This window comes from Anser brachyrhynchus (assembly GCF_964034855.1).
Source record: "Anser brachyrhynchus genome assembly, chromosome: 2".
Lineage (NCBI taxonomy): Eukaryota > Metazoa > Chordata > Aves > Anseriformes > Anatidae > Anser > Anser brachyrhynchus.
This window is the reverse complement of record NC_137695.1, coordinates 70,174,998-70,189,166: the sequence shown is the minus strand read 5'-3', so window position 1 is coordinate 70,189,166 and position 14,169 is coordinate 70,174,998. Positions and strand designations below refer to the sequence as shown.

The 14,169-nt window shown below is 38.2% G+C and overlaps 1 protein-coding gene across 2 annotated transcripts in view; it reads left to right on the top strand.

Moving 5' to 3' along the window:
• LOC308189333 (uncharacterized protein) overlaps positions 1-14,169 on the top strand; it is a 97,142-nt gene that overhangs the window by 68,044 nt on the left and 14,929 nt on the right. Inside the window, exons 1-4 of one of the 2 annotated variants that reach the window (XR_013946298.1) lie at positions 4,428-4,460; positions 6,411-6,480; positions 8,262-8,336; positions 10,418-11,458. Coding sequence is in view for 1 of the 2 variants with exons in the window: in XM_080579268.1 (XP_080435394.1) it covers positions 6,411-6,480; positions 8,262-8,336 (145 nt within the window). In the remaining variant the exon portion in view is untranslated. Of the gene's footprint in view, positions 1-4,427; positions 4,461-6,410; positions 6,481-8,261; positions 8,337-10,417; positions 11,459-14,169 lie in introns of those variants that run through there. The other variant, XM_080579268.1, reaches the window with a different exon arrangement.

Sequence of the window (14,169 nt, the reverse complement as noted above, 5' to 3'; positions counted from 1 at the left end):
AACTGTGAAAACATGATAAAACGTCAGTTAATAAAGGGACATATCCTCTCTCCAAGGTAGGCATTGCTGTTACACTCAGCACGCACAAATATCAGGGAAGAGGTTATCAAATGTAAATGGGAGGTTCTTCATGTTTTTATTGTTGAGACACACAGTTCAAAGTGTTTACTATATTGCATAAAAGTATGTGCCTATAGGCAATTTCTGAAAGCATGCATTCTACTTATTACAATAATGAAGTATTACAACCTTTATTTTATTACTGCAAACTGCCTGATCAGAAGTACAATTTAAAGACTTCTTATACCTCTTCCTTGCTTATGTCATTTAACTTTCTTTTAAGTTTAGGTTGTACATTCTTTTGCATTTTACATTTAAACCATGTTCTAATTCAGTGTGACAGTTTTGCCCGTTTGACAACTCCATTTTCTGGAACAATAAGAATATTGTGATATATTTCAATACTAGAATTTCAGATATCTTTAGTTTGCCACTTACCTACTTATCAACAAACCTTAAAGAATGTTAATTATCCCTTTACACTTTATGTAAAAACAAAGTAATGGCTTTGTCATTGACTAATCATTGATTAAATCATCTCTGTGGACTGCATCAAAAGGCAAGACAAACTTGACTATTCACACTGCTTTGTGCTAGCAGCTTCTCAAGTGGACCAGACACAGATGTAATTATTTATGCTGGGTATTGTAGAAATGAAGCCTTAATCTAGAAAAGCCTCAAAATCAATGAAAATGGATTTATTAGTATAAAACCTAGGTAGATTGGACCAAGCAACTTCATGTTTTCAAAGTTTACACTTACTGTAATTACCTGCTTCTCATTTACAATGTTAATTTCACATCAAATCAGTGTTATATTTACAATGGCAAAGTATTGCAAAAAGCCACATACATAAGGAGAAATAAGGCTTACAAGTTATTTAAATTACGACGTTTCTTTCTTAATTCCATCCCTTTAGATCAGTATTTAAGGCTGTGCAGCCAGCACACGCACTTTGAACAACATCTATGCATAGTCTCAGCTCTTATTGGACTCCTTACTGCAAGAGTTCAAACAGCAAGTAACAGGGTCAGGAATGCATTTGCTTTCTTCTTTCAGCCTTCAGTTATCCTTCATCTTAAGTTAACCCCTTATGTTGTTTTCCCTAGAGCCCTAGCTGGAAGAGTATCATTTGTAAAGAAGGCATGGAAATAGTTTACTGTGGCTATCCAATGAGGCCTCTGAAAAGCTGTTTTCCTTTGTGAAGAACTACAAACCATCAGTGACAAAAATGATCTTTTAAGTTGTCAAGAAAGGCCACAAAGGTATTGCAGGAAAATAAGAAGCACCTTGGAAATGGCTCAAAAAAGAGGATGTGGAATCTCCCACCTGTGAAGGGGCAAACAAAGCAAGCTGTGAAAAAATGAGATCTGACGTGTGTCATATGTCAAGAAGACAGAGTAGATAACAAGATCTGACATGAAGGAAGATGCCTTTGTCAAATTCCCAGAAGTTCCAGAGCTGGGGACACCTTGCTAAAGGCAGATGAGATTGGGAAAGATGAATGTACCTTGCCACTTTTCAAAGGTCAGGACTATGCAACAGCATGAGTGAAGCATTGCCACAGCTGCCACATAATCTAGGTAGAGAAAGAAAACTTTCATTCCTTCCTGCAACACAAAAATTGAAGGTAATCTAATAATTAGCCTATTACAGGATAGTCAATCATTTAACTACTGAAAATCAGGGGAGACATATTCTAATCTCATTTCACTTGAGAAATTCTGTTGCCTTTATTGGCAGAATTTGTGCCACTGATGGGAAATATCTCATTCTGACTTCAAGAGCAGTTGTTCTCTTGCGGCCTGATTCATTAAGTTAATGGGACACTTTCTCTTGAGTCCTCGGAGAATAAAATCCGTGCACTGATAAATCTCAGTAATTTCAGAAGTTCATCTAATCAAAGGTGATCTGAATGTCTTCCATCCAATTACTACACCAAAGACAATCAGTTTCATATCACTTCTAGATACTGTGTTGTCAGCTGGGCCCATCAAGCCACGAAAAACATTTCCTTTTACTTTATTGTCCATGCGTGTGCTTGCCTGTTGCTTCTGCCAACCCATAAAGAAAAAAAAGGAAGGGTGGTGAGAAGGCAAAGAGTGTTCTTTATTTCAGTACAAAGAAGTGGATTTAGAGTTTAGGAAAGATTCAGGGTTTGATGTCATTTTGTCTAACTCCCTACAACTGTTCCTGGGTTCTGAGCTCCAAAGTTCAAAATACCTTTTCAGTGAAAATTCAATATTTTCTCATTTTCTGTGATATCTTTATCCCAGATACTCCCAGAAGGAGTGTGGTGACTCCTCACTCTTTTCTCACAGTTATCACCTTTCTACCCTTCACGTCCCTTTGTTTCTGCTAAACAACTAATACATGTGGCTGTTTCTTCCATTTGTTAATTCATTTCTATTATCAGGTTGCTGACTCTTCTGTACATTTTCACTACCTGTAACTTCAGTTTTAGACAGCTATGTATATCTGAGGAACCCTCTCTTGAATAGAAGAAGGTCAAAGTGATCTTTGCTTGTGATACACAATAATTCATTGTCCTTATGTTACAAACTATGACCAAGCCTATTGCTATGTGTTTTACAATGTTTAATGTACCCATGTGGTATTCAGGAAAGGTCTTGCAGTAAAAGCAGTAATCCTCATTTCACCAATGGAATTTAAATCAGGAAAATCCCACCTGTTTTATACTTACCAAGCATTGGTGATTAGATTATATTATGTACGCTTGCAGCGTAGGGGAAAATAGGCTTGTTGAAATCGATATATAAGCAGTTGCACTGTTTGTAGCAACTCTGTGCCAACTTCATGTCTCTTTGTCATGCTGTCTCAGATTGGTTGTCCTTATCTGCAGCACTGCGCAGCTCTGTTTTTCTTGAGAAGCACTGGAAATTAGGTATTGCACACACACAAAAGGAGGGTGCCTTGCTTGTTGAATTTGGCTGTTTTGCTTGCAAAGTATTGCGGAGGAGAAGAAGGTAGTAGAAAAGGTAACATAAGAAATTGCCATACAGCATTGGTCTCCTTCTGCACTGAGTGACTGCTAATCTTTCACATTTTAGCACATCTAATGGAGATGAGAGATGGAACAGCTAAACTAGTCTCATTTACAATAGGTAACCTAACTGGGGTCATGTGTTTGGCCCGAGCAATTGTCAATGCATTAACAAGGTCTGCATTTAAAGGAAGGGAGAACAAAAGGGATAAAAGTCAAAATTTATCTTACGAGGGACCAACTAAAGCAAATGTTCCTAGTTCCATCAAGGGCGTTTCTTCCATTAAATGAGCACATAGGAAAGAGAGACATTGTTCAAGTACAAGTATTCAGTTTGCAGCAAGTCACAAATCACACTTCATTTATCAGGCCTACAGATGACAGGATATCATCAAATCCCTGGAGAGTCATATTCATTAAAAAGAAATCTTAAGTAATTACAACAATTAATTGACTTGAAACAGTTTCGGGTGGAGAAGGTTTACATAATTCATTTGCCAGACAAAACAAGCCTTATGAAGTCAGGGCAACACATTATTTAGAAGCATAGCCCCTTTCCTGTCCTCTTGAAAAGCACAAAATCACACCAAACACCTAGAGAAAACTGACATGGACAAACAAAAACAAAAAAAGTCAGAAAAAGTGCCTCAACTTCTATAACTATAAAAGAGATAATGCTTCACTGACTTGCTCATACCTTTACTTAAAATATGAGAATGAAATATTCTCCCATTTCTCCTTGGATTTATTCTAAATGGAAGATTCCTAAGGGTTAATTATTTAATAGCAGATTTGGGAAAAAAGACAAATTAAAACACTTCACACAGCCACCATACAATGCAAATATTATGTATGTCTAGGTTCAGGTGCAGCTTGAAGTTTTCCTCCAGGTTGTGAAGTGTGCAGATGTATGTTGCTCCTGCCTGTTGTCTGCTCCTGAATTTGTAGGCATCAGAATGCCATTCTCATGATGTACCAGCAGTGAACAGAAAAATGAACAAGAAAATAACAAGAACGTTTTTTGTGCTCTCTAATCTGCCTATTTCTATGTCCTGGTTTCAGTTAGGGTAGAGTTAATTTTCCTCCTAGTAGCTGGTAGGGTGCTATGTTTTGCATTTAGGATGAGAAGAGCGCTGATAACATGCTGATGTTTTAATTGTTGCAGAGCACTGCTTACACTAAGCCAAGGACTTTTCAGCTTCTCGCTCTGTCCTGCCAGCGGGCAGGCTAGGGGTGCAGCAGGAGCTGGGAGGGGACAGACCCAGGACAGCTGACCCAAACTGGCCAAAGGGGTATTCCACACCATCTGACGTCATGATAAACAATATATAGGGGTGGCTAGCCGGGGTGGGGGGGGCGGCTGCTTGGGGATAGGCTGGGAATGGGTCAGTGGGTGGTGAGCAATTGCATTGTGCATTACTTGTTTCATACACATTATTAGTAGTAGTACTATAATCATTATTATTATTGTTACTATTATTTTCCTGTCTTAACAAACTGTCTTTATCTCAACTCACAGGCTTAACTTTCCCGTTTCTCTCCCCCATCCCAGAGAGGGAGGGGGGAGGGTGAGTGAACGGCTGTGTGGTGTTTAGCTGCCGACTGGGTTAAACCACAACATTCTACATTTTACTTGCTTTTTTTGTGGTCTTTTTTTTTTCTTCCCTAAATTTTACAAATTGAGGCAGACATTTTTCTGTTCTATGTGTTTTCAGTCTCTGATACAATATAGTATTAACCCAAGAGTAGGACTTCTGGGTTTTACTTGAAAACAGGTGCAGCACCGAGACTTCCACAGTAATCCAAACTTCATAGACTGAGAAAGTTCTCTCAGTGCTCAAGACAGTTGTTTTACACGTTATCGTTTCTATGGGTGGCCCCAGTTGGAGTCCATTTCTCTGTACATACATACCAGTATCTTTGGGGAAATGAAGGAAAAGAATAGTCACACTTTACAAAATATATTTTCAAGAATAATGGCCATAGTAACTGCATGCCAGAAAATCTCTGGGATGTTTATGAAAGTATCTAAAGTCAATGTGTAGGTATGCAATTAATTTATCGTATAGTTTCACTTGAAAAGCAAGTCAAGTATATTATTGTGAGATTTAAAAAACTCCTTTCCTATATCATTAAGTAAGACAAATCTGCAACTCCACCTAAAATCTGCTAATGCCTAATTCAAATGGTTAATGAAACACAGTATCAGTGTATCAGTGAAAAGACTGACAACAATCAGTGTCCATATTTGACAAGGAAGAATGCCATGTTTTTAACCTGACTTTTACAGACCACCTCAGTTCCCCAGTTTCTGGCCTCTACTATCTGCCTGCTATCACTAGCAGAAATCCTTGTTTCATTTCCAAGCTCCTCCCATGTTGTCTGTAGAAAAAGAACTTACTTCTGGTAGTGCCAGGGGAGTACACTGGGAGAACAAGTGAAGAATTGCCCATGTTTACTGGTTGTCTACAATTTCAGGAGTCTAATTTCAGACAAATTCTGTATAATTTCCAGATATTCTGAATATTCTTCAAGTCACCATTGCCTTCCTCTGCAGTAGGTAGTTTGAGCTACCTGCCACAGTGGAAAATCCCCCACATTTCTGAATTATGATATGGCATATTTTCTTTGTGTACAAACTTAAAATGATAACAAACCTGGTTTACGTCAATTTTATTCCTCTGATAAAATCCAAGTACTGCAAATCTTTTTTTCGTAACTCATCAACCAGTTAGTTTCTATCCATCAAAATAAGGTAACATCGATGAGTCACATTCCCTTAAATTTTTATATGATTTGTAGGTTTAATGCATAATTCACAAAGACAAACTACAAATTTTCTGGTATATACCAGCAAGACCAAGTCAGGATTTCAAATATAGGCAGCAGGTTTCTCTCTGACTCATCATAGTAGGCAGCATAAAAAAAGAACAGAATATAAAAAAAACCACAACTATACGTGTTCTTTCTGAACGTTTCACAGAAGAGAGACAACAAACCCATCAAAAGTAAAGCATCATGACTGCAGCAATGATTAATGAGATGATAAGTGCAAGGGAAAAAAAAAAAAGAAAAAAGATTATTTTCTACCTTAATGTACAATCACAATATTCTGCACATTTTTTTTTTTCAATATAGTATACAGTTCTCATGTTCTGGAGCCTACAGATGCATTTTGAGTAGCATAGGGATGTGTTTTGGTAGCACAGATAATCTGCATGCTAAGTTTCAGACCATTACAAATGCAAACAACAAAGAAATAAGACCTACTAAACCTTTGATTAGGTAAGCAAGCAAAGTAAAAAACTTACTGACATGCGAAAACGGTCTTGACCTCTGATTGCAGGACGCAGCCAGCTTCATGGCCGAATCCCACCACAGGTCCCACCGATGCAGTTCCCACCTGGAACAAGCAGGTGCGCTTCAGCGTTGGGCCATGAAATATTTGCCTGTCAAAGCTCACTTTAAAAAGAAAAACTCTGCCTTGTATCCCTAAACTATCTTGTGGGAGTATCGCCATGGGGGTCGACAAGCTCGGTGGTTGGTGATAGTTGGACTCATAACGATGAAGCCATGAGGAATGTAAACAAGCTAGAAGGAGCAAAGAAGGGCGATTCATGAGACGCCTTGCTGTCTCAAACTGCTTGTTCTCCAACCGTTAAGACATGGAAGTGGCTAAATATTTGCTGTTGCTGGGCAAAGTTGTTAACCAATGACTAGCTAGTGGGAAAGTACTGCTTGTAGAGCTAATGGTATAAGAAGGGAGCCTGTCCTCAATAAAGTGGTAGTTGAAGTTATTGATCCCTAAACTTACCCTAGTGTCTGTGTGGTCATTATGCCACACTATCTCATCTTGGGAGCCTAGATCCAGATATGCCTTGGAGTGGTGAAGAGGCTCAATAGTTTGTATTTCCAAGCACTTCCTTTGTTTCCCTCCAAAAAGCTCAGATCCTTTCTACTGTCTTCCCTCCCTACCCACTTCAGGGGACATCTCAGGCTTATGTCATCTGGGAAGGGTCCCACATGCCTTTCAAAATACAAAAAAGCACAGGATAGCCTCCAGAGCAGGGGTTCTGGTAGGAGCCCAAACCTGCACACAGCACAGCCACAACTCCCCTCTCCCCTAGGGCTGGGGCTGTCTCCTCACCACAGCTCCCAGAGAGATCCTCGAGATGGCAGTGACTTTCCAGGGGGCCTGTTTTTAGGAGAGCCCCTTGGGAGACACTTCTCCCCTCAGACAAGGAGTAAGGGTGCAAATCAGGGAGCTAAGACTGCACCCAGAATATTTCTTCTTGCAAGTTTATTTTCCTCAAGACATCCCTGGCCCCTGCCACATTACCTTGCCATCCATGGTTGGCCCCCAGCACCAAACACATGCAGCCTCCACATTTCTCAGTGGTCTGGTATATACACAGAGCCCTGCCAGCACTGGTACTGAAAGCAAGGACCCCCACCACTGCACGGCACTAGTGCCACGATGCACCTTGCCTTTTTTTGTTAAACAATTTTAGCAGGATGGAGTTTAAACCCCAAGCCTCCCCCTGCCACCATCTTGGGCACCCTCCTCCTCCTCAGCAAACTGTACCTACTACTGCTGGACCTTCCTCAATGACCCTTCCCTGCTGCCCATCAGCAGAGTGTGTTGATGAAATTTGTAGTGGCAGCCACCTCCCAGGCTGGCTCAGATGGTGGAACAGGGCTCTTCCTCACAGCTGCCACCATGCTTTCCACCTCACAAAGTGCCAGGGCAGCTGGAGAGGCCTGAGCTGGCAGCTAAAACGTGGGGCCTTACCATCCTGTTGTTGCATTCATCTATTCGGATTTCAATGTTTTTCCTCAGTACCCGTGAAATAGGAGGGACATTGTTTTGGATGAAGTACACTTATTTTACAACCCGTTTTGGGTCATGTCAAACCAGTTTTATGAAAAGAGGTAAAACTATTTTAGCCTTTCTGTCAGTCACAGTGGTGGAAGTCAAAATGAAACCTGGAGTGGAAGAGGCCTTTGTTTTTGTACATGTTGTTTTGTCTAAACACATTAGTACATCGTAGGTATCTCTGGGTGATACCAGTGATAAACATGTATCTGCTGTCTATGAAATGGATAAAATCTGTTCTGTATCTGTACAACTGCTTTTATCTTATACTGTTTGAACTCAGCAGACACTACCTCACCAGCCCTTTCTTTTTCTTCTCAGTTACAGTTGCGATCTTACCACCTTCATCAGAACCAGAAACACTGGAGGAATGGGACTGAAGGAGACATACAAAAGGTAAAATACTTGTGATGAGAAAAACCTTCCCTTTGTCACGTAGACTAATTTCTTACAGATGTGTTATTCTCCTAATAGAAAAGCGGAATGTAAAATTGAAAGGATGTAATTGAAAATATTAATTTATATATTCAGTAGTACAAATGCAGAAATATAAAAATGACATTGACGTGACATCCATATGCCTAATGTTTGTGTGCACATCAGGTATTAGCACTAAGAGATGTGTTAGATGTGGGCTATGCATATGGTGGACTAGATCTCCAGCTGCAATAAATCAGTTAACCATGCAAAATCAGGTCAATGTACCTAAGCTTTATGCCATCTAGATTTATGCCATCTAAGGATCATAAGGTTTATGCCATCTAAAGATCTCACAAGGTATATGTGTATGTGTATGACAAAGAAAATGCTGACATTTCTCAACTTTAAACATTTAATCAAACCCATCTACCTATATACACCCGGTATGAATACAAACCACACCTTGTAGATAATCTATGGAAATACATCTAGTCTTCTTTGTGTAGAGAGGAAAATTATTTCCAGTTTGAGCTGTTAAGACATTCAGAAATTAAAATGAAGGAAACCAGAACAGAACTTTCCTATAGAAACTTTGGCTTTAAAGCAAAACAAAACAGGCCTGAACAGGAAAGGGTTTTTGTAGAGAAAACCCCATGTCAGGAACCGTTTCAGGAGTCTTATGGGAAAACAGCTCAATATGAATTTTACACTGCAAGCTCAGAAGTACTACTTAACTCCCATTGAAAGCACATGGAACTTAGTCCTCATTTCACCTCCACTCTTGTTAAGGAAACAGAGAGGTTTTAGAAATGTGTATAAGCCAAATAGCACAGATAATCAAAGTAACATAGAAGAACAAAAATAATTTCTTGGTGTGAAGCACGTTTACCACAGGTATGTCAAACCTAACAGAAAGGGTAGCTGTTGTTCAGCTAGTGTAAATCATTGCAACTCTGTTAGCTTTAGTAAACTTGCACTATCAGGGTATATGACCCTCTTTGTGTTTCTTTCATAAGCACAGCGGTAATGACTAAAAAATGCAGAAAATTACCTGGAGATTTTTACATTTTTTAAGAGCGTGCAGTATTAATCCAAAATCCTTTGTCCTCTGTGGGAGATTTTAATTGAATCTATAGGTTTTGAATTGCTATGTTCAAGCTAAGCATGAATCTACAGCCATGTTATAAACCCTAAAAAAATGGTGTTTTGTAAAAAAAAAAAAAGGTGTTTGTAATGGAATTGCTGACAGATCTTTAACCATAGTAGTGCTAGCAGGAGTCACTATAATGTTGTAAATAAGGTGAATAGGCTCTTCTTATCTAATTTCACAGCTGAGCAGTGTATTGCCAGATAAATCAAATCAGGGTAAATGGCTTCATCTAATAAACTGGGTCAACATATAATGTATTTGTTCAGGTTTGCACTTTCATTGATTCTCATTTGATTTAAGAAGAGATATTTCAGTTTGTGTTTACAACATTTTTAAATATCTCTTTTCCCCCTTCCCTAGAGAACAAGCAAGCAGGAGAGAGAGTATGCAAGCTAGTAGCTTCACAAAAAATGTCAAGTTTCCTCTAAGTTCTGCTTCCTGTTCTTATGCATCTGGGAAAGGATGGGGGTGGGGAATAAAGGAGTTTCTATATCTTATCTGCATTTTCTCAATAATGTTTTAGTGATGTTTGCTAATGTATCATTCATTAACCATCAGCCACTATAAAAAACATAATCTATCTCACAAAGTGGACATTATTATCGCATTAAATCATTTCACAATATACCTGAACGGTTCCACATGAGGGGCCTGGCCTGACTGAGCTCAAATGCCTTGGGGGCAAACTCTTCAGCAGTAATGAGATACGAGGTCTGTCTGTGATGAATATGATATTACTCGTGTCAGTGGCTGTGGACTGCACAGAGAATATTTCTTCTTACATTTTTTTTTCCCTATTGCAAAAGAACTCAGGCAAAGCACTATTAACCCAGTAAATGAAGCTCTAAAGATCACAGAGTGTGCCCATTAGTCGACAAGATTGTGACTAATCCAATTTTTCTTGCAGGGAGCAATTCTGATGCTTCTGTAACATCTGGGGATGGCAGGGCCTGCATTACTGATGAGCCTGGCTGTTTTTCTTCTACCTTTTTCTTCATCCAAGAACAATTAGTGCACACACTTGTTTTACTGCTTTTCTTCCTTTTCCCTTATTTTTCTCCACTCCTTATACCATGATGACTGCTTTGGAGGTGGTTAAAATAATATCCCAGGCTGACAGAAGAGGAGAGGGTGAGGACTGTGAAGGAGGCTAAAAAAGAAACCCTTTGTGTTTGTAGGAGTGCAAAGAGAAAATGTGCTTTTTCACTACAGGGAAAGGATTAGGGTCCTGAAAAACAAGCACAAAAAGGGCTTAGAGCCTTTATCTTACCAGACACCATTAAAGGCATGCTGTCTTAAATTGTCCCTGAATTGGAAGAGGGTATGTCATCTTGCTTCTACTTACTCTAGTAAAGCATTATATGTTATTCTTTGTGTCGTAGCATTATATGTCAGTAACAGTAAAATCCTCCTTTTCTGATTTATTGTTAATTATGCAAATTCATTCTAATATAAACTGTCACTTAGAACAGGCTTAGGTCATTTCATTTAAATGACATCTCAAAAATATTTTATGATACTAAAAAATCTATCAAATGCTAATGGCTAGTGTATGTAGATTTTAAATGGTGATTTTTTTGTTTTCAAGAACAAATCTTACCTGTACTTGTTCAAGGATGCAAAAGATGCTAAACACCAGTAAAGTTCTGCTCTATGGATAGGGAAAAATGTAATCAGATAGAGGAAGAATGGAATAAGACCAGTTTACTGTAATTTCATTTGCATTGTTACATGGTGTGAAAATATTTATGGATAGAAAATAATTCTGGGAATTCTGCATCCAGTTGTTTAAATATTTGTATGAAGGTGTTGTTGTTCTCATATATCAGCTGCAATCTATGAATTTTAGTGGTGCGTATACTGTAGCTTCAACCTTAATCTCCTTGTAGATCACTGTTGCAAGACTATTTTATTGGGTTCCACGCTAAGAATTAAAGTTTGACCAAGACTCAAAGTGTCCAAGCTAGAACTCTACCTCTCTCAAAAGCTGATATTTCGTTTTTATTATTTCGTTATTTTATTACAATTCTCTGTGGTAATATTTCTGCAGAGAACAGTGGATGTCTAACATATTCCAGGTTTTCTGGGTTCTGGAAGCAGAAACACCTTTTTCACAGCATGCTTGTTCTGTTTCTAACTGAAAGCAGAATACACAGATGTATATGAACAAGAAAGAAAGAGCTGCCTTTAGACTAGAACTTTTCCTCTTTTCTAAAGCCCAAGCATAATGAGAATTCTGTTAGCTGTCAATAGCAATTTTACAGTGGATCGTGAGTTTATTATTAAATAAATCTGGAGAATGTCTCTAAGTGACTTCAGTAAGGGTCTTGAAGAGTTGGTGCTATTCAATATGAGGAAGACTAATATTAAATGTTAGATTGACATCAGTATTTGCTAATGTTACTAACAGTGTAAATACACTAAATAGGAAGGAACAAGGTAAGAGGTCTGAAGGTATTTTAAACACCCTGGTGCCTTTGCCATGAAAGAGAAATACATGTTAATTCAGAGAAATGGAAAAAAGTCAGGGTGTTGTGAACCAAACATGGGAGTGTATATTGCATAGAACAGTCATGTGAGATAGTGACAAAGGAAAGGATCGAGGCAAGAAATAAATTTGATGCTATCAGTCCAGCTGAAATACCAAAAGCTGACAATCCAGACAGTGGCTTTCATCATCAGGAAATGGAGAGAATAGTAACACAAAGAGGAAATGCCACTACTGCCTTTAAGAAGCTGTAGTTTAGTTTCACAGGGAATAATCTTGTTTAATTTGAGGTACTATTTATCATTCAACAAGAAAGTAAATGATATGTTTTGCCATGCAGTTAAGAGAGAATGTACCAAAAATATGCATTTTGTTACAAATCCTTCTTTCAGAGATTAGCCTAAGTAAATTATATATATCTTGAACTCTTCTTTAATTACCCATGTAGACTGGAAAATCTCTTTCTCTCATGTTTGCAGTTTTGTCCAGGGTTTGAGTTTACAGGGAGATTTATGTTAGGTACTATTGAATGCAGTATATGTAACAAACTGCAGTATATATATAACTGAATGCATAGTTATCTGTTGTTATTGAATGAAACTCTGTCTACTCCAAGTTGGCAACAAAATCACTATCGAACTCACTGAGCCAGGGTTTTATACAGTTTCATTTCAGCATCTTTAAAGCTGTTCATCTAATTCTGTTGCTGTCTATATTTTCCCCAGTATAACTAAAAGCGAGTTCACCCAGTGATGCTAGGAGATTATATGTAATGTCAGAATATTGCCATGCCACTTTCCAGAACAAATTTACTGGGAACTTGGCCAAATGTGTCTTACATGCATTTCCTGGCAGCTATATGCATGTAGTATTGAAAATGAGTCTGTGAGACAGAAAAGACTTGTGCATGTGACTAAAGTGGTTAAGTATGCAGGTACTTGTTGGATTAGGCCTTTAAAGTGGATCTTGCCTAATGGCCATAACAGTTACAGATGTAAGTCATGAATCAAACAGAATTAGTTGATGTGTGATAATATTACACTGCTGCGTGAAGAGATGCACTTATTTTTGTCTTCTCATAAACAACAAACACCATACATCTTAACATCAAATTTTTATATTATTGTCTAAGAATTTTAGTTTTATTATTATTTTTTTTGTAATTATTATTATTATTTTGTTGTTTTGATGTTATTATTTGTAAGGAGCCAACCTTGAGTTTCATTCAAATATCCAAATGTAGTAAACTGTCAGCTGGCCTTTGTGAAACTGCAGCAAAACTACTGTTGACCTCATTGGGATGAGGTTTTCACCCACATTTCCAGCATGGTTTGAACTGTGACAAGCAAATTCAAACTCAGGTATGAGATGACAGCAAAGGAGGTGGTTTTTTTTGTTTGTTTGTTTGTTTTTCAGTGTAAGAGATTGCTAAGCTGCCCAAAGGGTGCAGAGTGCTACTTTCTTACGTAAAACCTGTCTGTAGAAATGTTTGAGACCTCTTGCACTTCCTTGTGCCTGGATGACACCACCAGCAATAGAATCTGACAACTGTCCTTGCATGAAGTGTTTGTTACAACACACACAATTGCAAAACATAGCCTTGAACTGCATTTTGGTAATGGATCATTAAAAATTGCCCAACAGTTGAACTCAGTAATAATGAAACATTTTTTTTTTCCTCTACTGTTTATCATCATACTTGGTCATTGATATATGATACATTTTTGCTGTATCAAAACCAATTGTTTTCTCTCTTAAATTCTAAAAGAACTGTTGCAACTCCGTTTAATGTTGTCTCCAAAGCCTAATTTTACATTTTACAAGTCCACATCTTGAATTATTTTCCTGCCAGTTAAATTAGCAGTGAAATCCAAATACTGTAGGGTCCTGAACAGAACGTATGGAATCACTGAACTGTGTTCTGCTTAGGGAATGAGCTAGTAGATATTGAACCTTGCTTGTAGTCAATTTATTACTGAAGAATGTTATTTGACTGCTTCTAAAAAACCCTTAGGTGTTTGGTCATAAATCAGGTCCTAACAATTTAGATAGAAGAGCATTCCTAAAGACAGTTGTTAAGCAAACTCGGCAGCATGTAGCTGGGAACAAAAGCTGGGCAGCGCCAAGGCTGCCACCGTATATCTCATCTACATTTTCAGTTATGCTAACAA